Source organism: the organism of the source record quoted next, unplaced genomic scaffold (genome assembly GCF_019419815.1).
Source record: "Pyrus x bretschneideri cultivar Hongxiangsu unplaced genomic scaffold, Pyrus_bretschneideri_v1 Contig9, whole genome shotgun sequence".
Taxonomy (NCBI): Eukaryota; Viridiplantae; Streptophyta; class Magnoliopsida; order Rosales; family Rosaceae; genus Pyrus; species Pyrus x bretschneideri.
In genome coordinates, this window is record NW_025999831.1 from 2,366,642 (window position 1) to 2,390,066 (window position 23,425).

The 23,425-nt window shown below is 37.9% G+C and overlaps 3 protein-coding genes across 6 annotated transcripts; 1 reads left to right on the forward strand and 2 right to left on the reverse strand.

Annotated features, from left to right (window-relative positions):
• Nucleotides 1-1,284: 1,284 nt before the first annotated feature.
• On the reverse strand, nucleotides 1,285-6,308 carry LOC103940629. Of its 4 annotated transcripts, XR_007255391.1 has the most exons (7): nucleotides 5,712-6,301; nucleotides 5,018-5,078; nucleotides 4,313-4,629; nucleotides 3,341-3,475; nucleotides 2,491-2,632; nucleotides 1,497-2,047; nucleotides 1,286-1,446 (listed from the first exon to the last, which is right to left on the reverse strand). XR_007255391.1 is itself a non-coding variant. In XM_048576414.1 (4 exons), exons 1-4 carry the CDS (start codon nucleotides 5,727-5,729, stop codon nucleotides 3,428-3,430), a joined length of 444 nt encoding a protein of 147 aa, XP_048432371.1. In that variant the 5' UTR covers nucleotides 5,730-6,308; the 3' UTR covers nucleotides 2,652-3,427. The 4 variants fall into 4 exon arrangements, 1 of the variants encoding a protein (XP_048432371.1); XR_007255389.1 differs by having other exon boundaries at nucleotides 1,285-1,446; nucleotides 1,497-2,632; nucleotides 5,712-6,302; XR_007255390.1 differs by lacking the exon at nucleotides 5,018-5,078 and having other exon boundaries at nucleotides 1,285-1,446; nucleotides 1,497-2,632; nucleotides 5,712-6,302.
• A 2,815-nt stretch (nucleotides 6,309-9,123) lies between these two features.
• LOC103940612 (mediator of RNA polymerase II transcription subunit 27) lies at nucleotides 9,124-12,994 on the forward strand. Its single transcript, XM_009350765.3, is given in 9 exon segments — nucleotides 9,124-9,508; nucleotides 9,609-9,774; nucleotides 10,082-10,526; nucleotides 10,528-10,536; nucleotides 11,240-11,299; nucleotides 11,383-11,451; nucleotides 11,554-11,597; nucleotides 11,673-11,842; nucleotides 12,553-12,994. Coding segments are annotated over 8 exon segments (1,236 nt in total). The 5' UTR covers nucleotides 9,124-9,219; the 3' UTR covers nucleotides 11,827-11,842; nucleotides 12,553-12,994.
• Nucleotides 12,995-15,513: 2,519 nt separating this feature from the next.
• LOC103940604 (receptor protein kinase TMK1) lies at nucleotides 15,514-19,412 on the reverse strand. Its single transcript, XM_009350755.3, is given in 4 exon segments — nucleotides 15,514-16,224; nucleotides 16,226-16,299; nucleotides 16,661-18,454; nucleotides 18,457-19,412. Coding segments are annotated over 4 exon segments (2,868 nt in total). The 5' UTR covers nucleotides 19,022-19,412; the 3' UTR covers nucleotides 15,514-15,789.
• Between the last annotated feature and the right edge of the window lie 4,013 nt (nucleotides 19,413-23,425).

The following is a 23,425-nucleotide window of genomic DNA, read 5'->3' on the forward strand; positions in this document are numbered from 1 at the left end:
TATAGTACCAATCGCCCTCCTCCTTTCATTTGGAAAAATTTTTAGTTATGACGGGAACACAAGTGGTACATCATGTGTTTTAATAGGAATGGTAAAAGATTTTATTTTTTAAGTTATTAACATTTTAGCACACATATCTCATCATTTTTTTAGTGATACATAATGTACTACCCTGTATATCGATCACAGTGAAAAACCACTCCTTCAATTGCATCACTTGTGTCGCTAAAAATATAAATTCAATGTTTTCGAACTCAGATGCAACGAGACAAACACGTTGCATTTATAACCCACAATTTGCAACGAAGTTGTTTGACCTTTGAACAGATCTCTTTTTGTAGACGTACATAGTACAGTACACAAGAAATGCCTGATATTCGCGCCCTTTTAATTCCTCTGCAAACTTGAAAAGGACCTTAATTGACTTTTTGGGTTTCCATATATTTCTGGTTGTATTTGATCATATAAAATTACAGAATTACTGATGTACATGTTTTTTTATGATTAAGGCATAAATTCAGTCTGCACCTGAGTTCGAATCTCCTTCTCGTAAAAAAGAATAGTTTACAATATCGTGTTGTAAACAAACCGTCTTACCTAGTGTTTGCATAGACGGGGGCCAAAAGGAGAGCGTCATTGGAATGAGGACAAGAGCACGAGAATCACTTCAAAAATCAGATTGAAAAATTGGAAATAAGTTTTATTTCAAGCTTTTATAATTTAACAGACATGTCAAGATTGTTGTTAAAGAAATGAAACTCATGGTACACATGGACGGTCACAGATATCTGTGTTTCATGGGACAATATGGTTGGTTTTGTACACCAGAAAATATTCACCCCCACCAATATAATTGGACGCCAATGCCTTTCCAGCCGATGTTGGTTGAGAGAATGCCAGCTGAGAGCGTTTGAGGACAAATCCCATGCAGAAACTTTTCCTGTGATGGAGAAATAATATGTAAACATCCAAATGCCAGATAGAACAGACATCGACAAGAAGCAAGTGATTCAATCTTCTGTGATAATAGGACAGATAATGATTTCAGATGATCAGAGGTTCAAAATAATTTCTTAGTTCCGAAGGACATATGATCGGTATGAATAAGGACTGAATGAAAAGAACTAGCGTTTCTTTCAGACACTTGGACAATGTTTATACTAAAATCTACTTAAAAGTTAGCAGACGTAATTAGCAGTTCGTGATCCAAATCGCAGTGTTTTATTAAATAAAATATTGGAAGGGAAACAAAATCCAATAAATAAAAGGGGGTCAGAGAATCAATACAAATATTCATATAAATAAATAAATAAAGTCTAAGATTTTCTGCAAGGGAAATCCCAGTTTAAATTCACACTAAACCCTTTTCCCAATTCTCTTAACTCCATTTCCTAATTCTCTTAACTGAAGCGAACCCAGAAACAAAACAACTCAAAAAATGAAAAACTTTTTCTCGGCATCCAAACAGCTCAAATCCCAGAACAAAAAACGAATACCTTTGCGGGTTTGGAGCTCTTCGCTTATAGGTGTTGCAGTATTGGTGCTGCGTCTTTTCCCAGACGGTCAATTCGTCGTCGTTTCCGCCGGTAACAATCGGAGGTGGGGCTGCTGGTTTGGGTGAAGAAGAAGAAGAAGAAGAAGAATAGGAGGAGGATGGTTTGAAGAAGGCACTGATCTTTGATTGCATTTCATGAATGCTTCGTATTTGATTTGAATTCGATCTGAGTTCATTGCCCTTCCATCGTCATTTCCTTTGCTTTTGGCGCGCAGAAATAGGGGGCTCGAGTTAATTTTCCCGCCTAATTTATGTAGCCTTCGCAAATTTATTTGGGGCTTCTGCCCCTTTTGAATGAACCCTTGCTACATTTTAGTCAGACACGACGGCCATGGGAGGCGTGCATTCAGTCCGGGCCTTCGAATACCTAAGCTGAACAAAGTCAAGGATCGATGACCAACAAAGATCCAGAAGCCGTACTCTAGCAATGGTCAGGTTCTGGACCGTCTTTTCTCTTCAAATTCCTTGCACTTTCGCCACAGTTACATAGTTCTGCAACATCGGAGAATCAAATGTAGCGGGTGTTTAAAGCTGTCTGGAAGACAAGTTGCTAAACTGTCTATCAAAAATAGTCGTTAAAATTCCAAATGTCTTCAAGTGTGAATGTAAATAAAGCTACAAGGCCTGAAGCACATTCCTTTATCTTAAAATTGGTCATTCGCTAATCGCTGAAATTCCAAATGTCTTCCTGTGATTCTAAAGCTACAAGGTCTAAAGCACATTCCGGGGGCATATACTTTCGTCTCCCTCCTCCCACTAGATTAAGTGTACACCGGAGACATCAACTTCTGAATAGTAATACTATTGATCATTTCTCTTTGTTTATCTATTCGGGAGGGAGTGGTTAAAACGCTATGTGAATTATCGGAGTCCTACAGATAAATGAATGAAGCAAGCACATGAAATTACAGATGGTTGTGACGTAGAAGACTCACAAGACAGCTTACTTGGGTTAACAACGCCCTTCTAGACTGACTGAATCTCACCCTGCAGAGTAGTTATTACATTCTGCAGTCTACCAAGTGCACATTGCACCTTGTGCCCTTCTGCAATCGTCATGCTGATTTCCTCTAATGACTGCATAAATAAAGTCGAACAAAGTTATATTTTATTGGCTTTTTATTACAGGACAGGATATTTGAAGATTCCAGTTCATCAACTCTTGTGTCACAACGTGTAACTATGAGATTATGTCCTGGTAACTAGCAACTTACCGCACAAAGATACGTTCATAGAGGTTCCTATTGGAAAACACGAAAATTTAAGATGAGCCTGTAAAGCAAAATATCCTTGTTGGATCTCTTTGCCAAGGATAATGAGTCGATGACTATGCGAGCATGGATTACTAGTTCTCTTTGTTAGAGAGATACTAAATGTCCTGAATGGTGGATGAATATTTTTATCGTCATTTTGGTTACAACTGCAGAAAGCGTATAGAGGCCAGCCTAATCCTAACCCATTAATACTGAAAATCTAATTAATAAATGAAACGTAAAGAAAATCCTGATTAACTAGTGAAAAGAGAAACCAAAGGGACAGGAAAGATAAAGTACTCATAAGATAAAGTACTCAACTTTTAAGTAGAGCAATTCAATTACCTTATTACATTAAAGCCTGAAAAACAATAAATCATTTGATATGTATTGGTTGGTGGGGAAAAAAAATAACACTAGTAGAAAATTAGAAATTTGAAAGTCATCATAAGATGTCAACCGGTGGAAATAGAAATTACGAACACATACTAATACAAGCCATGAAGAGGAGAAGAAATTCTGTCAGACATACCTGGGAAAACTATGAAATGGGAGAGCAAAGTGATCAAGAAACTAATGTGATCAACAATCTGGATACGCCAAGATTTATAAGCTGAATTCAGGACCTGTATGATTCGAAATAATACACATTGTTCCAGATCAGGACCTGCAATGAACAGCAAGAGATAGAAATGTCAATAGAACATTCCAATTTGCAAAGAACTCGTCATACTTCAACAATGTTCATACATTACTGGAAAGCAGAAGAGAGACATTCATCATTACTTCATATTGTTAGCATATAACATCAGTCAGAAATTCAGAATCACCCTTTGATGTTTAATGGCACGTCTAACCCCCTGTGTATTTGGACCTAATCACTTAACAAATGACAGTTACATTTGGACATGAATGGCAAGTATCTATCTTCCAGTTGAACGAAAATTACTATCATTCAACCACAAAATTATGCAACGAAATGTGCACCAAAATGATTTTAAAATGGTTTCTACATCAGATTTTAAAATTATGTTCTCTTTCAAACGAAGAAACTGAAGCAGATAGGATTTTTTTTTTCCTGATTCCTGTAGTAAAAGATACCTATACCACCCAATAAAACTACCATGCAGTAAGGAACATATCTGGTACCCATGTAACTTCAACCCAGAATACTTTTGGAATAACAAGGTTCCTTTATAACCGTTATAATAGAAACAAGAAAAGCTTGCATGTTAATGGCACGCTTGAGACATTAATAAAAGTCCAAATAATATCTATAGGGAGATTCGTACAGCATGCCAAAGCTTAAGCCGTCAAATCCTTCTTTGAAAATGCCAACATGTTCAGATACCCATAGATTGTAATGAAAACCCCAAATACAGAACAGAAATTGCAAGACATACAAGAAATATCTTAGAAGAACAAAACAGACAGAAATTGCGAAAACTTCTTAGAATAGAAACAGTAATGAGATTAAAAGTTATATTAAGGTTATAATTTATACCTTTTCTGAAAGTTGATTTATCATGTTCGGTGGAAACAAAACTTGCAAAAACTTCTTCACTAGTGTCATAGAGATAGTATCTCCCCACAGAGTCACATCAAGCGCCCCTTGTGAAGGTTTTGATTCTAGTTTACCCTCATCAGTCATATAAAAAATGAATTTGACTGCAAGTTTTATGCTGTTAAGTATGGACAGCATACAATCAAATGATTGTGTGGTAATAAGTGAGCCAGTCTGAACTTCCGGAATAAAATCTTGGAAACAATTGACTAGAACTGGGACAAGGTCTTTTAGTTTCGGGATGATGATCGAACATCCTACAAAAGAAAGCAAGAAGGTAATAGGTCAAAATGAAAAGGGGAAAAAGGTATTAAATCATTGAAGTTCTTGGATTGCGGAATTCTTTGTCCAATAAACTGCGACTTATTAACACAATGTAGTAATAAGCTATTTGATATTATCAGAGTGAAATTTGATTTCTCCTAATGTGAGTATGCTGCCAACTGCAAGGCGTTTGAAAATAAGAAGTACAGGGTAATAAATTTACGTAACTAAAATAAGTAGTGTCATTCGAAAGTTCAGGAACTTGAACTATCAAATTCACATTGATCTCAGTTGTGAAATGAGCTATGACTAGACAAATGGTGCCATCAGTAAAACATAATCGATAATGACATTAAACACAAGCACCAATGTATCACATACCAGCAGATATTGCAGGTACATCAGGCTCAAAAACATGAAGTATCCCTCGTCCAGCGCCATTCTATTAAGTAAAAGGAAAGGTATTATAAAACTATCTCATAAATACGGCAAGAGACTAAAAGCAGTAACTCAGAATAGTTGCTTCTTTCTGACTGAACCATGCTTTACACCCCTCTTCTAAAATAACTAAGTAGAGAAAACATGGTATGAATTTGCATGTGTCAGAGACTGTCCTCTTGATTCTAAATTTACAAATAAAAGTTCAGTTCCTAGTACAATAACCCCTTTTCTTTACTGGTCCACCGTTCAGCACAAGAGCAAACCATATGCGTTGCAGAATTAAAACATAATATAAGATTAGTCAATTCATGGGCATGTGCCTGGTGCTACGTTTCTTTACCCCGCTCCATGACAGTTTATATACTTCTTACACTTGCAGCCTAATTAGTGAATTTTTGCAAGCATTAAGCTTCCCCACAACTCCAGCAGAAATATCTGAAGTATAATAATAGGAACACAAGATCCAAAGTTGAACTAGCTAATTTGTCTGCAGATGTAGATTGAAGACTTATGTACGGCTTAAACTTTATGGCCCCAATAAGATATTGATGATTATAATAACAACATAACAAAATTAGCAGCAGCATGCAAACCAGTTAGTAGTCTTCCCGATTTTAAGAAAACTTAAAAATACCATTTCACATGAGCCCATCTCTCTAGTTACATGGCAAAAGCGACAAGCATAGCTCCAAGCGGGCAAGAGCAGTCTTGAGCTTGCCCTTGTCCTCTAAAAAAAACTGGTTCCTCCGCAGAATATCCTCAAAGCTTTGAAGAATCTGTCAATGAAGCAATTGTTAAAACAACCTTAAAAGTTCTCCTTAAACACAAAAGAGAGCGGTAACACAGAAAGATTCGAGTTCATCCAAAATTTAGACTCATTAGCATCCAAACAAAAAAATTAATCACATAAAGATAGGGACATAACATATACATGCACAAAGGACTGAACCCTCAATGATTGATAGGAAATAAAGCAGTGGAAAAATATAAAGGCAACCAAACAAACAAGCTCACGCACCCACCAGGGATAAAGATTCAATTAAGAATATCTGCATATAGGAATAACATGCGTAGTGGGAAAAAGTAAGAAAGAAAGAAGACGACAAGTAACCTAAAGCTCAACATCTATACGAAATTTCCTGTTATAAAGCAGAATTAGAGCAAAGAAAACATCAAGAGAAGAGACCAAGAATCACAGAAAGAGCAGAGTCTTGGAGAAAAAGAATGTTGTTGAATAAGGCCTCAATCCATAACACAAGACCACAAAGTAGAAAAAGAATGTTGTTTTACCTTCAGAAGAAACGGTTCTGCTTCGGTTTTGTCTCAGACCTCCCTTTTTTCTTTCGGTTTTACCTTCAGAATAATCGGTTCTGTATTGGTTTTGTCTCAGTCCTACCCTTTATTTCGGTTTTTTACCTACATAGGAACCCATCGGTTTCGGTTTTGTCTCAGTCCTCCCCTTTCTGTTTCGGTTTTTCCTCAGAAGAATCGGTTCTTTTTCGGTTTTTACATTAACTAACCGCTCAGGTTTCGGTTTTTCACCCGTATTCTGTCTGTCTGTCTCTAGCTATTCAAATGGATTCTCGCTTGACGCTGCACCAGGATTTTACTACTATGGCTGCCGAGGTTCAACGAACTCGCATGGTTTCAGGCATTCAGAGCTTGGTAGATTGTAATTGCTCTCCCATCGAGCCGGACCAATGATTATGGCTATGCTGAACCAGCTAGAGCACTCTGTTCCCGCCTACTCAGCCTTTTCAGTTCTGGTTTTTGCCTTCAAAATGTTCGGTTTCGGCTTTTACTCTCGATCTGTCTCTGTCACTCCCCTCAATCCGTTCGGTTTTCGTTTACCTGCAATTCGGTTTTGTTGTTAAAAGAATCGGTTCGATTTCGGTTTTCTGCCTTAAAACAACAGGTGTTGTTTCGGTTTTAAGCCTTAAGACAACGGGTACAAATGCCCCTTTTTACCTTATGAAAACCGGTGCAACTTCGGTTTTTATTTAAACGAATCGGTTCGCAACTTCGGTTTTTATTTAAACGAATCGGTTCGGCTTCGGTTTTACCCTTCAAAGAGGGATCCCATTTCGGTTTTTAACTCAAAGAACCGATCCTATTTCAGTTTCTACCTTCTAGGCTTGTAGGCTTCTAGTACAATAGACGACGGTGCAGCAACAGCAACCGCAACCAACAACGCACAACTCCACGCCACCGCAGAATCCCTTTGCGGGTCCACTACTGTAGAAGGGCCGCCATAACAGGTGTCGCAGGTGATGGAGCGGCTTTCTCACGCCGGCCGCCTTTTCGCGGACATAAGGCTTAGCGCCATCAGCCTCCTCGAAGCCCTGTTCGTGGCCGTTCAGCCACACCAGAGGCTTAAACAGTTTCGATTTCATTTTTATTTTCAAAAAATGGGTTCGGTTTTTACCTTTAACATGGTCTCAGACTCTCAGTTTTTTCCTCTTCAACTGCTTCTATCACGTTTTTTTTACCTCGAAATATCGGTTAGTTCGGTTTTTTAGCTAACAAATTTCGGTTTCGGTTTCTACCTTTAGTGTCGTTCTCCTTCAGTTTCTAGTAACCGGTTGAGTTTCGGTTTTCATCTTCCGGTTTCGGTTTTTGTCTCGGTCCTCCCCTTTTTCTTTTGGCTTTACTTTTGGTAAAATCGGTTTTGTTTCGGTTTGTCTCAGTCCTTCCCTTTTTCTTTCGGTTGTAACTTGAGAAGAATCGGTTCTGTTTCGGGTTTGTCTCTGTCCTCTTTTTCTTTCGATTTTATCGTATAGGAACCTATCCGGTTTCGGTTTTTGTCTCTGTCATCCGCTTGTTCTTTCGGTTTTATCTCAGAAAAATCGGTTATGTTTCGGTTTTGTCCCAGTCCTCCTCTCTTTATTTCGGTTTTACCTCAGAAGAATCGGTTATGTTTCGGTTTACATTAACTAACCGCTCAGATTTCGGTTTTTACCCTTATGCACTCTGTCTCAGACTCTCTCCAGCTATTCAGTTGGACTCTCACTGGATGCCGCACACACTAATCGACCCGTTGGGGTCCGACGACTTCATTTGCCGCCGAAATTTTGACGGATTCCGTCACCTGCAGTGGTCTAGCGGAAGAGGGAGCTAAAGACGACGGAGGTGTTGCGGTGGTCTAGTGCCACAGACGACGATGCAGCAACAACAACCACCGCAAGCAACGGCCTATAACTCCTCGAATAAAATTTGCCGTTTCAATTTTCTGATCGGAATTAGACAATTAGGGTTTTTGATTACCAACTACCGTAGATCTAACAACAGATTTGAATTTTACATTCTGCAAAAGGAGATCACTTGTTTTACTGCTGCAGATTCTGTGCAACGTAAACTTGCTGTTCTTAAAAGCTCCGGTTTGAACATTTTCAGTTTTGGTTTTTCCCTTCAAAATGTTCGCTTTCGGTCCCTCCCCGTAAACGCTTTCGGTTTTGCTTTACCGGCTATCGGTTTTGTTGTTAAAGTACACGTTGATTTCGGTTTTAAGCTTAAGACCGGATTGGTTTCAGTTTTGAGCTTTAAACAACCGGTTCGGTTTTGGTTTTAAGCTTAAAAAAAAAAAAAAAAACCATTTTCTAGACTCTCTTACAATTAGACGTTTTATGAATTCTCTGCCGTCTCATCATTTTGACATAATATTTTATAATATTGGTACAAAATTTGATGTTAAACAGTAAGATGATAGAGAGTTCGACTTCTGAGGAAGACCATTAGCAATCTTCTTGAGCTTAAACAACAGGTTCAATTTTAGTGTTAAGCATAAAACAAACATGCTTTTGTGGACTCTTTCAAAATTAGATTTTTATGAACTCTATCTCATCCTTTTAACATAATACAAATACGAAATTTAAGTTAAACAATAAGATGCAAAAGAGTTCACAGGAGTTCGACTTTTGAGAGAAGGGCATTAGCATTGCTCTTGAGCTTAAACAATAGGTTCGGTTTCAGTTTCAAGCCTTTAAAACAACCGGTCCAAATTCGGTTTTACCTTATCGCTTTTTATTTAAAGAACCGGTTCGGCTTTTGTTTTACCAAGAAGGATCCCGTTTCGGTTTTTAACGCAAGCGAACTCATCCGATCTCATTTTTTACCTTCTAGCCTTCTAGTAACCATAGACGACGATGCAGCAGCAGCAGCAACAACCGCAAGCAACGACGCAGAACTCCACGCTGCCACAGCCTTCCTTTGCGGGGTCCACCACGGTGGAGGCGCCGCCAAAACAGGTGGCGCAGGCGATGGAGCGGCTTTCTCAAGCCAGCCGCCTCATCGCGGACATTAGGATTGGCGCCGACCGCCTCCTCGAAGCCCTGTTCGTGGCCGCTCAGCCGCACCAGAGCTCCAAGCCTCTCCAGTTGTTCCTCAACGAGGACGCCTCCATGCGCCAACACCTCCTCGACCTCCGCTCCGTCGGTACCTCCTCCTCCCTCTCTCTAGGGTTTAATTCACAATTTGCTATCTCGCATTGAAAAATCCTCGAATTTTTAGGGATTTGGCGCTAATTTTTTGTTAGGAAGACAGCTGGAAGAATCTGGAGTTTTGAACGAGTCTCTGCGATCGCGGAGCAATTCTTGGGGATTACACATGCCGTTGGTTTGTCCGGATGGCGCTGTGGTTGCGTATGCTTGGAAGCGGCAGCTTGCCGGCCAAGCTGGTGCTTCTGCAGTTGACAGGACCAGGTTGGTTTCGAGTTTCATAGGATTGGTCTTCCTGCTTGTTAGCATTGCCTCTCTATTTCCTTTACTCGAAAATTAATGATTAAACGATTTTTTTTTTTTTTAAATTCAAAAGCATATGGAAGCTTCTGTTCCCCAAAAGTATAGATTTTGAATAATTTTCACTGTAAAAAACATGGAACCAATACAAGTTTCGTAATTTCATAGCAGGTTTCAAATCTGGTTTATTGAGGATTATATTTAGTGCTTGTGTATTTTGTTGTGTTGACCTTTGAAGCCATTTCTTGAATTCTGTTATTCAATGTTTTAGGCTAGCTCTCAAGGCATTCACTGATCAGAAAAGGCGATTTTTTCCTCACCTTGATGATGCATCAAATGATCAATGTAATGAATCAGCTTCGAAGAAGCAACGCATTTCCCAAGCACCCGCAGCACATAATCAAGAAGATGGTTTAGATTGCAAAACGCTATCAGAGGTTTTACTGCGTATGGAAAAGGTTCCTAATTTGAAAGTTTCCATTTATGAACGATTGGATTGGTTGAAACGAGCATCTTCACTGCCAGAAAATGAGAGTTCCAGTGAAACATTAAAGGATCATGGTTATCATAGTTCAAGTAAGTTACGATCAGGTCCGCCTGATGTTGCACCAGATAAGGTTGCTGTCATTGAGTTGCTGTTTCCTTCTACCTTCAGAGCTGTAGTTTCATTGCATCCTGCTGGTTCTATTGACCCAGATGCAGTGGCATTTTTTTCTGCCAGATGAGGTGATCTTGGTTACCACCATGCATATTTCAGTTGATCAAATTACATAGTCATCCTATGATAAACTAGCTCCAGATGCTACTTAGGTTGTATGATATTAGAGTTTGTAGTACTATCCAATTGTACAGTGGATCTGTCAGGCTGTAACCAACCGTGCGGTTGAACATCCTGAACTAGCTTATAATTGCATTTGTGTTCAATTGACGATATATCATAGACTCTGGTTTTGATGAACTTAAATCATTTGTTGTTCAACCTCAAACATATATATCCCAGTTTCATGCTATGTTAAAACGTGTCATGTATCCTGTGTTCTGTTACAAAGCTTTTAGATTTTCAATCCCCGCAAAAGAAAAAAAAAAAAAATTGCGCTGAGCATTTTTGTACTTTTCCTATATTCGAAACTGATCCATACCGTACGATTGAACTTTACGACATGCTTTAGTAGAACTGATACTTGCATTCGTGTTCAAAAGAAGATGGTATATCATAAACTCTGGCTTGATGAACTTAAATCATTTGTTGTAATCATTGCTTGTTCAACCTAAAAACACATTTTCCAGTTTCATGCTTTGTTGAGGGTAGCCTCTGTTCTGTTACAAAGCCTTTAGATTTTCACTGGTTTTCGGATCCTATAGGAATGTGTTTCTCTTCTTTTTTCCTCCAATTATTACGGAGCATGATTGTATTTTCATTCTATAACAGGGAGGCAGCTACATACATGCAAGAGGTGTTTCAATTTATCATGTCTATAAGCATATCACGGTAAAAGCTTTAATCAACTATTCAAGTTTATTTTAGTCAGGTAATGGTCTTTCTATTAAATTGCGTATCATTTCTTCTTTCAGGAACATGCTGCTACTGCTTTGCAGTATTTCATTGGAGTTCGAGCTGAGACAGCTTTACATTGTCTTTTGGTACCATCTTTAGCGTGTCTCTGTGAACCAACTATCTATTAAATTATATGCGTGCACCAGCTTATACACATTAAATTCTAACTTTCTGTGTTCATTCTATAGCATTGGATCTGCAGCTATCAAACTCTCTTTACAAAAGTTTGCAGGTACAACCTTCTCACTTTATATGTCTGAAATCTTTTACTTTCTTTGAAGTTATTGACGTTACATTTTTGATGCAGCAAGTGTGGACGGCTGCTAGCAATGGACCGGAAATCAGCTCAACTGTTACCGCCAGTTTATCGTCCTTATCGGCAGTTCACCACATTGAATGTGTCATCAAGTTTGAATGTTTCCGGGGCTTACCACGTAGGTTGTTTCTCAGAGGAATTGTGATCTCCACTGTTGACAGGTAAAAACTGTCTGTTGTCTCAGATATGGAATTGGCAAGATAAAGAAATTATAACACATCATTCAAAGAACTCCCACTCAAATGTTGAATTTTATGTCTTTTCTTAATTTGTTTGATAGCTGTGTTGAAACTGGGTCGTGAACTTTTCATTTATGATGTTTTTTCAGTATTTCAGGGAGATGGTTATAATCAAATTATCTGCACTATAATCTATTTTCTAGTCTTGTGACAATGCATAAAATGAACAAAAGTTTTCTTCTTGTCTCCATCATCAATTGGCCTTAGCAAATTCTACAGCCATTTCATACTTCATGATGGTCTTATCAGTTGTATGTGTTAGCTGTATTGGCACCTATGGACTGGTCTGACAGTTTTGTGTTCTGTTGAATACTAATGATATGATTCGTATCATGTAATTTACCATGAGGCTGCCTTATTCTCTTTTTTGGTTCATACTGTTGAACCAGCCGTTATCTTGGTCGTCGGTTTACTTAATCAAGAAAATTATCATAAGAAACATGTTGATCACTAGTTAGAAGTCGTACTCGCTTTTCTTTCTAACTGAATTGCCAATGCTGCCTTTCTTCTTTTTCCTTGTTATGGTTTGATTGTTTTGTATCTGTAGTACTAGTAAATGATAGGTTGTCTTATTTTTTTCGAATATTGTGTTTTTGTTAAAGTTTACTAGCATGTGTGTTCCTCCGATTCAGGTGTTATTATCTTTAATCGGCATAAGTCTCAGTTGTGCTATGGGAAATCGCCCTTCTGATGTTGCCCAATAGATTTTATTTGTAGAAAAAGATGCAAGCAGTGCCTAGACAGAATTCGTGACATTCATGTATGTGATCATACTTCTAGAACAAGGCCGAGTGCTTGACATTTGAGAAAAAAAAAAACTTCTAATTGTAGTTTGCTACAGCGGACCGTCGTAATTCCATGTTAGGTTAAAAGGAAATTCGATATATTTGTTGTGGGATTCGTTGTTCGGCTTGCAGGATGTATACCGTTTACTCGCAAGAGTAGATGTCACCTACATGCTGTTCTATCATCATTTTGAGTGCAATAGTTGCATACTTGCATGAAGCGCGCTCGGGTGTAAAGTGATTGTAGTTGGACATTGAGATCAGATTGAAATATTTACGTTGTTAAGCAGGTCACGTCCGAAAATGGGTAACGGGGACAAAGGGATTGGGCAAATGTGCATCCTCAATTGCCTTGCCAATGAACTTTCTCTTTGACATGTACGAAGTTACAACTTACAAGTGTTGTTCCCTTGAATCTCACAAGCTGTTTCGGAGTTTGCTAATTCGACTACAAAATATTATGGTGTTACAAGTTCAGAACTTGTGGCCGTGTTTGGTACACCTACTTAGGGCTTAGGAAGTATTGTTTTAGAGCTTGTTTGGAAGTGTTTTTAAAATGATAGAAAACATTTTTGATGAAAGTGCTTTTGGAATCCTTGGTAAAAATGCAAATGAAGTTTGGAAAAGCACTTCAAGTGCTTTTAGAACCCAAATACTCACCAAAAGCACTTTCAATCATTTTAAAACACTTTCATATGGCCACTCAATACTACGGTTTGGTGGTATTCTTCTTCACTTGGAAGTGAGAGATCTTAGGTTCAAATTTCGTTGATGACGAATTCGATATCAAATTAGGTTGCTCATTGTGTGATTTAGTCGAACTTTTCCTACCTTTAGTGTAAAAATGTTTGTACCAAAAAAAAAAAAAACACTTTCAAACGAATCCTTAAACAAGACCACACTTCTTGTCATGAGTGACTCGGTTATATGGGGGCTATAGGCCTTGTTTGTTCGAGAGGATTGGATTAGGTAGGATTATACACAATATTTAAGGTATTTTGGAGGAAGGAATAGATGACAATTGTGGAGATTAGTAGGATATCTTTTCTTCATGAGTAACCTTCAATTTGGGCAAAATGAGGAAGTTGTCAAATATTTCTTTTTTTCAAAATACTTTCTATATGGTGAATAGCCATATCCAAGTTAATCCGTCGTTGATGTATTGTGAGATTCATATGCATCAATGACCTACACATCTCAGACACGCGTGAGCGACTTACAAGACCAAACCAACAAGACATTGCCACCTGTGGAAAATGACAGTGATTAGGTGTCATGCAACAGCAATCATGTCGGGAACTCACATGCGTTGGTTCGTGTTACTAGCACTAAAATGCTGACCACCGCCACCACCACGCCTTCGGCTCTTTCGATTGGTCATGGCTTTCCGCGTTCTAGAGAGGGGCCCACGAGACATTGTCATCTTCCTCAATTTTAGGGACTGATTGAACGCCCTAAAAGTTCCCACTTGACAGCCCCATGACCAAATATGTAATTCCAGTTAGGGCCCACAAGCATGAACAGCCTGGTGGGCTCCGTGTGTTCTTTCATTGATTCCAAACAGTTAATTTTAAGAAAAATTAATGAAAATAACTTGAAAATTTAGAGTTTTAACGATAAAGATAAAATAAAGTGTAAAATAAATAGTATCAAGATTGACATTTTAGTGTAAAAATATGATTTTTCGTTAAAGTTCCTTTAATTTTATGATTGATGAGGTTTTATTATTTTGTTTTTTTGATATTGTTATATTCCTACAAGCAATAGGACTACTCTATGCTTTATTAAGGCAAAAATGAGAGTTGGCACAAAAAAACACAGTGGGTTGAAGGGAAAATGTCATATCCACTTGGATAATTCACCACTACAGTAACAAGGCTGTTTAGACATTAATTTTTTAGTGCCTTAATTGAACCAAATTCAATACACTAATCTTGGTTCACTGGTTATATGTCACCCTCAGTTGAATTAGATCTTCAACCCCATCTCAGCTTCTGACTTTAAACTCAATGTAGCCAACCAGCTATCAAATTACTTCAACCTAACCTTGTCTGTTGAAGGAAGCTTGATCAAACAGAAATGATTTCTGCACACTTTCTTTTTTTCTTTTGCCTGCTCGGGCTACTCTTCCCCCTTAGTTTTCTTTTAGCTTTTTCAGTCTAAAGACCTGAAATAAACATGCGTGTAAAGGAGAAGAAACATGACGTTCGGTAATCACTTCCCTTTGATCTGATCAAATCATATATTATCCTAAAGTGAAGCAATGTGACGTTGTGTGAATATATTTTATTTCTTCCTGGCTTCCTAATTATTCCTATGTCAACACTAAATTGTTTGGCGAGATTACCATCCTGAATCAACCAGATTTAAAATTGGTTTCCAATAAGCCCCCTTCTCATCAATTTTAAACTGGCACAAATCATATATAACTTTAGTCTCCAACCTACACAAGATAGCAGTTGCGAGCCTTGGCGCAATAGAAGGGTTGCTCCCTTGTGACCGAAAGGTCACGGGTTCAAGTTGTGGAAACAGCCTCTTTGCAAAGCAAGGATAAGGCTGTGTACTATAGACGTTATCCCCGACCCTCGTAAAGCGGGAACCTTGTTGGCTTGGGGTCTCCCTAGTACCAAACCCTAAACCTATTGGTTAACTTCAGCCTTTACAACCAAATAAAACGCCGGAACATTCAGATTTCCGGTTACAAAAATGTTTACTTTCAATCTGCAACTTGGGTATGTTCTAGTTCTGGACATAAAAGTCTTCACAAGACTCAGAACCATGCAAACATTCTCATGAAACTCAGATGCGGAATTTAAAGTAAAAGATTAAGAGCAAAAGGAACCAGTTCTCGTTCATAATTGCGCTTTATCTACAGCATTAGCGCGTAAAATCTTAAAAGCGGAATATATCATAGCTTACACGGGAGATCTCTACCAAAATCTCCAACTCAAAACCAACATCACAAAATATATATTGACATTTAATCCCCAAGCAGATATCATAACACAACATACTATCTACACCTAACAGAGGATGGAAAAACAACCTCTAGAAAGGAAAATGAACCGAACAAAAGTACCTCCTTTACCGACCATCAGCGGAAGTAAAAGACTCTGCAAAGCCAGTTGGCCTTGCCGGTATACTCCCCTTGCTGTCTTCCAGGCTCAGATAACCGGAGTCCTTTCCTTCTGCGTCCTGCCAACCCTTCACCATCTGGTTAAGCGGCTGGCTATAATCAATCCCAGAATACTCCTCATTCTCATCATCAACAGGTTTCCATTTTTCAACAAGTGGGGACAATACATTCACGGCATGGCCCATATCCGGTCTTTGGCTGGGTTCCCTTGCAGTGCAGTGCCCAGCAAGTTCTGCAATTATAGCAATGGTCTCAAATGTTTCTTCTTTTCTATCAAGAGTTGGGTCAATAGCAGCCATGAGTTTCTCCTTATTCGATTTTATGTGCCAGAACCATGCAGCCAAGTATTGGCTTTCTTCAGGTCTATCCTCATCTAGTGCCAGTCATTCCGGTTAATAGCTCCATTAACACAACCCCGAAACTGAAGACATCTACTTTTGTTGTGATTTTTCCCGTCACTGAATCAATCAGCAAGTGAGGTGGAGTTAGCAGGATTGATCACAAGCATCAAAGGAAGACAACAGAAATTAAAGAAGTATATACTGCAGAATAAAGAAGTTAAACCTTTAACTCCTAGCAAATTGTGTCATAGTTTGATAATAATTCACAAACTCTAATATTCGTTCCCAAGAAACATATATTTCGGAAGATACATTAAATTCAATTTATATATGATCAGGATAGCATTTTGTGCGGAGGGTAATGCTGCTAAACTCATGTTGTGTCAGCTATACTATTTGAATTGGAAGAAACATACAAATCATATGTATATGAAATATCAATCAGTAATATAAGTTGGAAACGTCTCAGAAAGCTTACCAGCATACTCTGGTGCTAAGTAACCAAAAGTCCCGGCAAGCCTGGTCACAACAGATTTTTCACCATCAGGAGCCAGTTTCACCAATCCAAAATCCGAAACTTTTGCTTTAAAATCATCACCAAGTAAGATATTTGATGATTTAAGATCTCTGTGTATGAAGCTTTTGTGAGCTAGATTGTGAAGATAATCCATCCCCCTAGCAACATCCAAGGCAATGTTTAGCCTCCTCTTCCAAGAGAGTGGCTCTAATTCGAAGGTCTTCCAATGGAAAAGATGCCTGCTCAGAGCCCCTTGAGGCATATATTCATAGACGAGCATTCTCTCATTTCCTTCAACGGAATAACCCAAAAGTGATACCAAATGACGGTGTCTAACCTTTGACAGAACTGCAATTTCAGACTGGAATTCATCCAACGCTTTGTTGCTAATCACACCAGCCTCCATTCTTTTCACTGCTATTTTTGTCCCGTCATCCAATTCTCCCTTGTAAACCACCCCAAAGCCACCACGGCCTAACTCATTTTCTGGGGCGAAATTCTTTGTCACATTTCGAAGAACTTGAACTGATATGATGAGATTCCCAGCTTCAATGACATGAGACTCAGCTCTACCACTACTGTTTCTGCTTGCAGAGCTCCCTGTAACCGTAGAAGCGCTTCCCTGGGTATTATCGGCAACAACAACCTTAACCATATTATCCGGATCAGATGGATCTCTCGGGTGAATTACAAGTGAACTTGAATTCTGGATTGCGTCTCTTCTCTTCTTACAGCAGTACATAGATAAAGGAAGTACAAGCAAAACAGCAATAGCAGCAACACTTGCAATCGGAGCTACAATAAAAATAATGCTAGACCTTTTCGATCCTTTTTGTTGGTTTGGTTCAGAAGTACCATTGACACGAGAGCCTGAGCCTGTCGACGAGGAATGGTTATCCTTTGGTGCTGTCGATGAAGAAGGGCTACCCTTTGGTGCAGCACCCGCCGCAGATGGATTACCATTAAACAAAAGATTCCCATCAACGGAAACTTTGACAGTGCTACTGAATTTCGGCAATGGAGGGGAAATATTGTTCCCACTAAGATCCAACTCAGTCAAGGATTTCAAGCTAGTCCAATTGTCAGGAACAAAACCTTGCAAATTGTTATTCTGAAGCCTAATTTGAACAAGAGATTCTAAGTTCGCAACCGAAGGACTCAAGGTACCATTCAGATTATACTTGGGCAGATTTATAACAGACACCTTCCCATTGTTCCCACAACTCACTCCCAACCACGACCCGCACGGATCATTACCAGACCACTTAGAAACAAGCGTTGAAGGGTAATTCAACCCGTCAAGGAACTCGATGAGTGCCATAACCTCCGCGGCGCAAGGAACCCCGGGAGTAGATTGACAAAACGCATTCATATCAAAACTCTTATTGCGAGCTTTGAATTTCGGGATTGGACCCATCAAATGATTATTGTTCAAGATCAATCTATCAAGTGCCAAATTAGCCAAACCATCAGGAACTAAACCAACAAATCGGTTTTGATTAAGATTGAGATCTTTCAAAGAAGTTAAATTACCAATGCTGTCCGGAATCACGCCGGAAAACTGGTTCCCGTGAAGCCACAAGCTGTTGAGCTGCACCATTGTGGTCAGAACATCAATCGGACCACTCAATCCGTCGCCGGTTGGGTTGTTTAGCCAAAGAATCTGCAAATTCAGGCCCTTAAAGCTCGGCGGGATGCCGCCGGACAGTCCGTTGCCCGACAGTTGCAAAACCGTTAAGGACGACATGTTCCCGAGAAATCGGGCAACGGACCGGCCAAATTACAACTCATGCAACTAAGATTCTGCAACTGCGCCGAGTTCCCCAGCTGAGGAGGGAAATTCCAGCCTGTCGTGGCATTCAAAGTGTTGCCGTCCAACGCCAAAACCTCAAGAGAATCGAGGCCTTCGAAGAAGTCGACAGGAATCGAAGTGAAGTTGTTGAAATCCAAGTAAGCAAACCGGAGCTTGGACAGCCCTTTGAGGGAAGGGATGGGCCCACTGAACTGGTTCCTCTGGAGGCCAATGTTTGAGAGCTCAGTGAGTTGGTTCAAGTTCTGGGGCAGAGGACCCTTCAGGCCAAGGTTCTGGACTTGAATCTGGGACACTCTCGAACCGGCGCAGAAGACGTGGGGCCAACTGGCCCCACATGGGTCGTCGCCATTTTCCGGCCACTCCAGGAGCTCTGGATTTTGCAGGTTTTTTCTCAGCTGGTTGAGAATTGCTAGGTCGTTCGGGTCTGTAGCGCTCAGAGCAAGTGAAGCAAGTGAGAGAAGCAGGAGTGAGAGAGCAAGCTTTGCTGCAGCACTATGGTGTTCTTCCATGGCAGATCTGCAGCTTCAGAAGTAGCATTGAAGAAAACCCAGAAAGCTGTGGAGAAGAAGCTTTATGCAAGCATCAATGGCGATTTTGGTGGACTGCCCTTGTGAAATCTTGGAACCCAATTGACAAAAAAGGCGAAGGAATTCGGATTTTACTTGAAGACCACGACCAACTGCGAGTAGTTATTGGAAAATATTGATTAAAAATGGAATTAAAAACCCCAAAGGTTTAAGCTTTAGCTTTGTTTTATTTTTTTTGCTTTTTCGAACGAAAACAAGACAAGCTTTCAGAGCAAGTTGCAACCACCAAAGGCGGATCTTTATGAAAGATTGGAAATGTTGGATGCATGTCTTAATTAGGATTAATGTTTCCTTATTGTGTTTGTGCATGTCTCATCCATACTGGACGTTTGACGCAGAGGTGGATTCGATTGTATGCCCTTCATTTTCATACTTTGCTCTTACCCTCCTATGACGTGTGGTTACGGTTAAACCACATTAACATTTTATATTAATTTTTTATAGAAATAATAAAACAAAAAGTAATAAAAATATAAAATATTGACGTGATTTAACTGTGACCACACAAACAAGAGGGCATGAAGAGAGTATGGAAATGGAAAGGCAGACAATCCACTACTGTTTGACGCACACCACACTTTCCTTTTTCCAACTGCCAAAGAGCGTTATTGTCCTTCAAACATATGCTCAATGCTTAAGCGGTGTTCGCACACTACTTTTCTTTTCATGCACGTTTATGTTTATTTTTACATTTAAAGTAAATAAGTTAAAGAAATTTAAGATGCTGAAATAAACAAGAATCGTGTGAAAAGAGAAAAATAGTGTGTAAAAGTTATTTTCGCATTTATAATTGATGATTGATATCATTTAGTATATGAGCATGCATTTAGCCATTCGTACTACGGTTTAATGTTCTTTTCCAATCGTAAATGTGAGATTTTTGTTTTGGTTTTTATTGGTGGTAAGTTCACTACCTAATTGCATACGACTAGCTTATGTCTCAAGTTCAATACCAAGAGCTTATATTTAGACCAAAATAACTTAGGTATGACATCTGCCACAACAAAATATTGAACTCGCTGCAAAAAAAACCCTAAATTCACATTCATGTCATGAGAAGTTGAATCTACCCCAACCTAGTATAAACAAACTAATGTTCGACCAAATATTAGTAGGTGGAACTTTGACTAGTTAATTATAAATTGTAATTCTATAGCATACTATGTTAGACTAAAAATAGTATCAGATTGTTTATCATGTAAAAACATTTTTCTTTAATTTTGTTTTCTGTTTATGTTTGTGCTGCTGAGCCGACCCAAGTTAATTACTAATAAGATGGGAACGAGACTTATGGTTGGTTGAGGCCGTGAGGGCATAATTACACATATATGAATTAATAATTGATTAACCTATCAAACAAAATATTATAATAAATAGTTTAATTTATGCTTAATTAATTTTGTCTGGAATTTTGTGGTGGCTTTGGACATGAAACCGATCCCATATGCTGATATGCATACATGACTGCTTCTCATTCAATGACCTGGATTTGGTTTGATATAAACTAGAAAATGGTTATAGATTAGAAGCTAATCCACAGGTTCTGTCTGATACAAGCAACCTTTTTTTTTATATTTGGAATAGATGATATTACATTAGTAATTAGATGTTAGATTAGAAAATTAACGAGTTTCGAACCCATAGAACAGATCATATTTTTATCATTGTAATAAAGTTCCACTTGCAACTTTTAATTTCATATTTTGTAGGAAATTTTTAGTGGTCAATTTTATTTTATCTTTATACTATCATGGCAAATTGTTTTATTTTGTATTGTCATTTTAAATGGATAAAGATAAAGTCATTGCAAAACTTGCGTACTGTGCTCAAAGTTGTAAGAGAAGGTATCTGTAGCTTTATTGACACGTATAGCTATCAGCTTTCAATAATAGGAAGACGATCTATCCATCAATTATTTAGTGACCCCTTGTCTATATCATGGATTTATTTGGTAACATCTGTAAGAAACCCTAATGCTAGTGAGTTTCATCAGGTCACATATGGAAGAAATTTTAGTTATAACAGAAACACAAATGATATATCACGTGTTTTTATATAAATTGTGGGAAATTTTAATATTTAAGTTATTAACTTTTTAACACATATATCCTACCATTTGTATAATGACACGTAATGTATCATCCCATATTTCGATTACACTGAAAAGTCTCTTTACATATCGTGCAGTAGTTTCAAACAAAATGGTTGTATTTAATGTAGACTTCTAAGCAGTAGAGGAGTCAAGATTTTATGTACGAGGGGCTCTAATTTACATAGGTAATTTGAACTCTACATGAGATATTGGAGTAATTGCATAAAAATTCAAAGACCCTAAATTTAATAGAGAGCTAAAAATATTGCACACATCCAAAAACCCAAATATGGGGTAAAGAGTAAGAGTTTTTAAAAATATAAATTAAAGCCAACGGGAAGTTGATAGAATAAGGAGGGGAAGTGAAGATCGCAATAAGGCGGATGCAGAGAAAAATTAAGCCTAGCTTGAAATGGAAAAGAATTTGAATTGAGAATACACTTAAATTTCAAGGATTTAAACTGATATGCAACAACATCTGTTATAGTAGTAAGAAGAAAAAAAGGCAGGAGCATGCAAGAATAGTATGCACCGGATCAAAGTCATATTAGAGGGAAAACAAATGAATTTAATTGTGTGAATTAAGTGGCAGTTAAAGCCACATAAAACTGACTGCAACTGCATCCTTAATGAGTGGATGAGTAGCAACTGATATAAGAACTTATTGGTCTCTCTTCTCGGGTAGTTACTGAGATCTCCTTTTCGGTAAAGAACCAACCCACGTGTGTTCTGGGATCTAATTTGTGTCCAGGAGAAGAGAAAACAAGTTCGATCATGGCTTCAATGTCTTCGACTACAAGTAAGAAGCCTTAACTACAAAACTGTAACCTTAATTATGTTGATACTGCACTTAATGCAGTACCATGCAACAGACATTACAAAACTGTCTTCTAGGATTTTATTATTTTGATCCTTAGTTAGCTAACAATATCATCCTTGCAAATCTCATATTGTAAATTAGTTTTATTGTTGTTAGTATTACGGTTTAGTATTATTGTTACTGTTTGAGAAGTTTTTGTTTAACTCCATTAATTTAAATAGTGGATTTGATATCAAATTGATACTGGCCTATTGTACAGATCAACTCAAATCTTTGCCTCACAAATATTATTGGCTCTATCAAAACTAAACATTTAGCTATTAGGTGGAAAAACTTGATAAAGATATGCAACTATATTATTTGGCACTTTTAGCCATGTGGAATTATTAGTGGTGTTCAATGAGTGACTCTTATGAATGCATGTGGGTAGTGATTCAACTTTCAGATGATCGGGACTTATAAGTTCTTTATGTTTGTGTGTGTGTGTGAGCGCGACAGATATAGGTGTTGATTATTATTATTATTATTATTATTATTATTATTATTATTATTATTATTATTAGTATTGCCTGATTGGATTAATAGTTCTATGGTGATAGGATAGTTGGAAGATAGCCCCTGTGATTAAAAAAAAAAGGATTTAAGCCATGTGGTAAAGTCTGTTAGGATTTATACCCAAAATTAAAAATTCCATCAATTTTCTATTAATAATTAGCATGTGAGCCGTACATATTAGACTAAAACGGAACTCTCGATACACATATTAGGCTAAAGCGGACATCTCTGTTAATTGTTAACACGTGGGGATGGCTCACGTGTTAATAATTAATAGAAAATTGATGAAATTTTCAATTTTGGGCATAAATTCTAACAGATTTTACCACAAGGCTTAAATCTAAATTTTTTTTTTACCACATTGGCTATCTTCCAACTATCATATCACTACGGGAACTATTAATCCAATTAAGCATTTTTATTTTTATATACTTTTGTCCTATTAAATAGTAAATTTAACCATAAATACATAATTTTACATTACAACAAATTATATAACTACGATATAAGCATTAACGGCAAGATTATATATTGTTATTGGTTAATATTCTTCTAAAATATATATGAAAGAACATTCACTCATCAGTCCGCTAATAAACTAAAGTATTTGGTTTTTTATTTAGAAACATCTGTCCATCCAGGCCACGTAATCGATTTCCGTCTTAATTTTCCAATTTTCCAGTCAAATATTGATAGAAAACTAGATTGTCCAAGCTTTGTATAAAATTATTCTGTTTTTCCCCCTATATTTATTGAAAACTATCTAGATTGTCCAAGCTTTGTATAAGATTATTCACTCATCAGTCTGCTAATAAGCTAGATTTGTCTAGACAATGTTAATTGCTCAATCTCTATTCAA

Coding starts and splice junctions, on each gene's coding strand:
- LOC103940629 (XM_048576414.1), bottom strand. Junction 4,630..5,017: donor TGTACCTGCAATATCTGCTG/GTATGTGATACA, acceptor TTTCTTTTGTAG/GATGTTCGATCATCATCCCG. Junction 3,476..4,312: donor TAAATCAACTTTCAGAAAAG/GTATAAATTATA, acceptor TGTTCATTGCAG/GTCCTGATCTGGAACAATGT.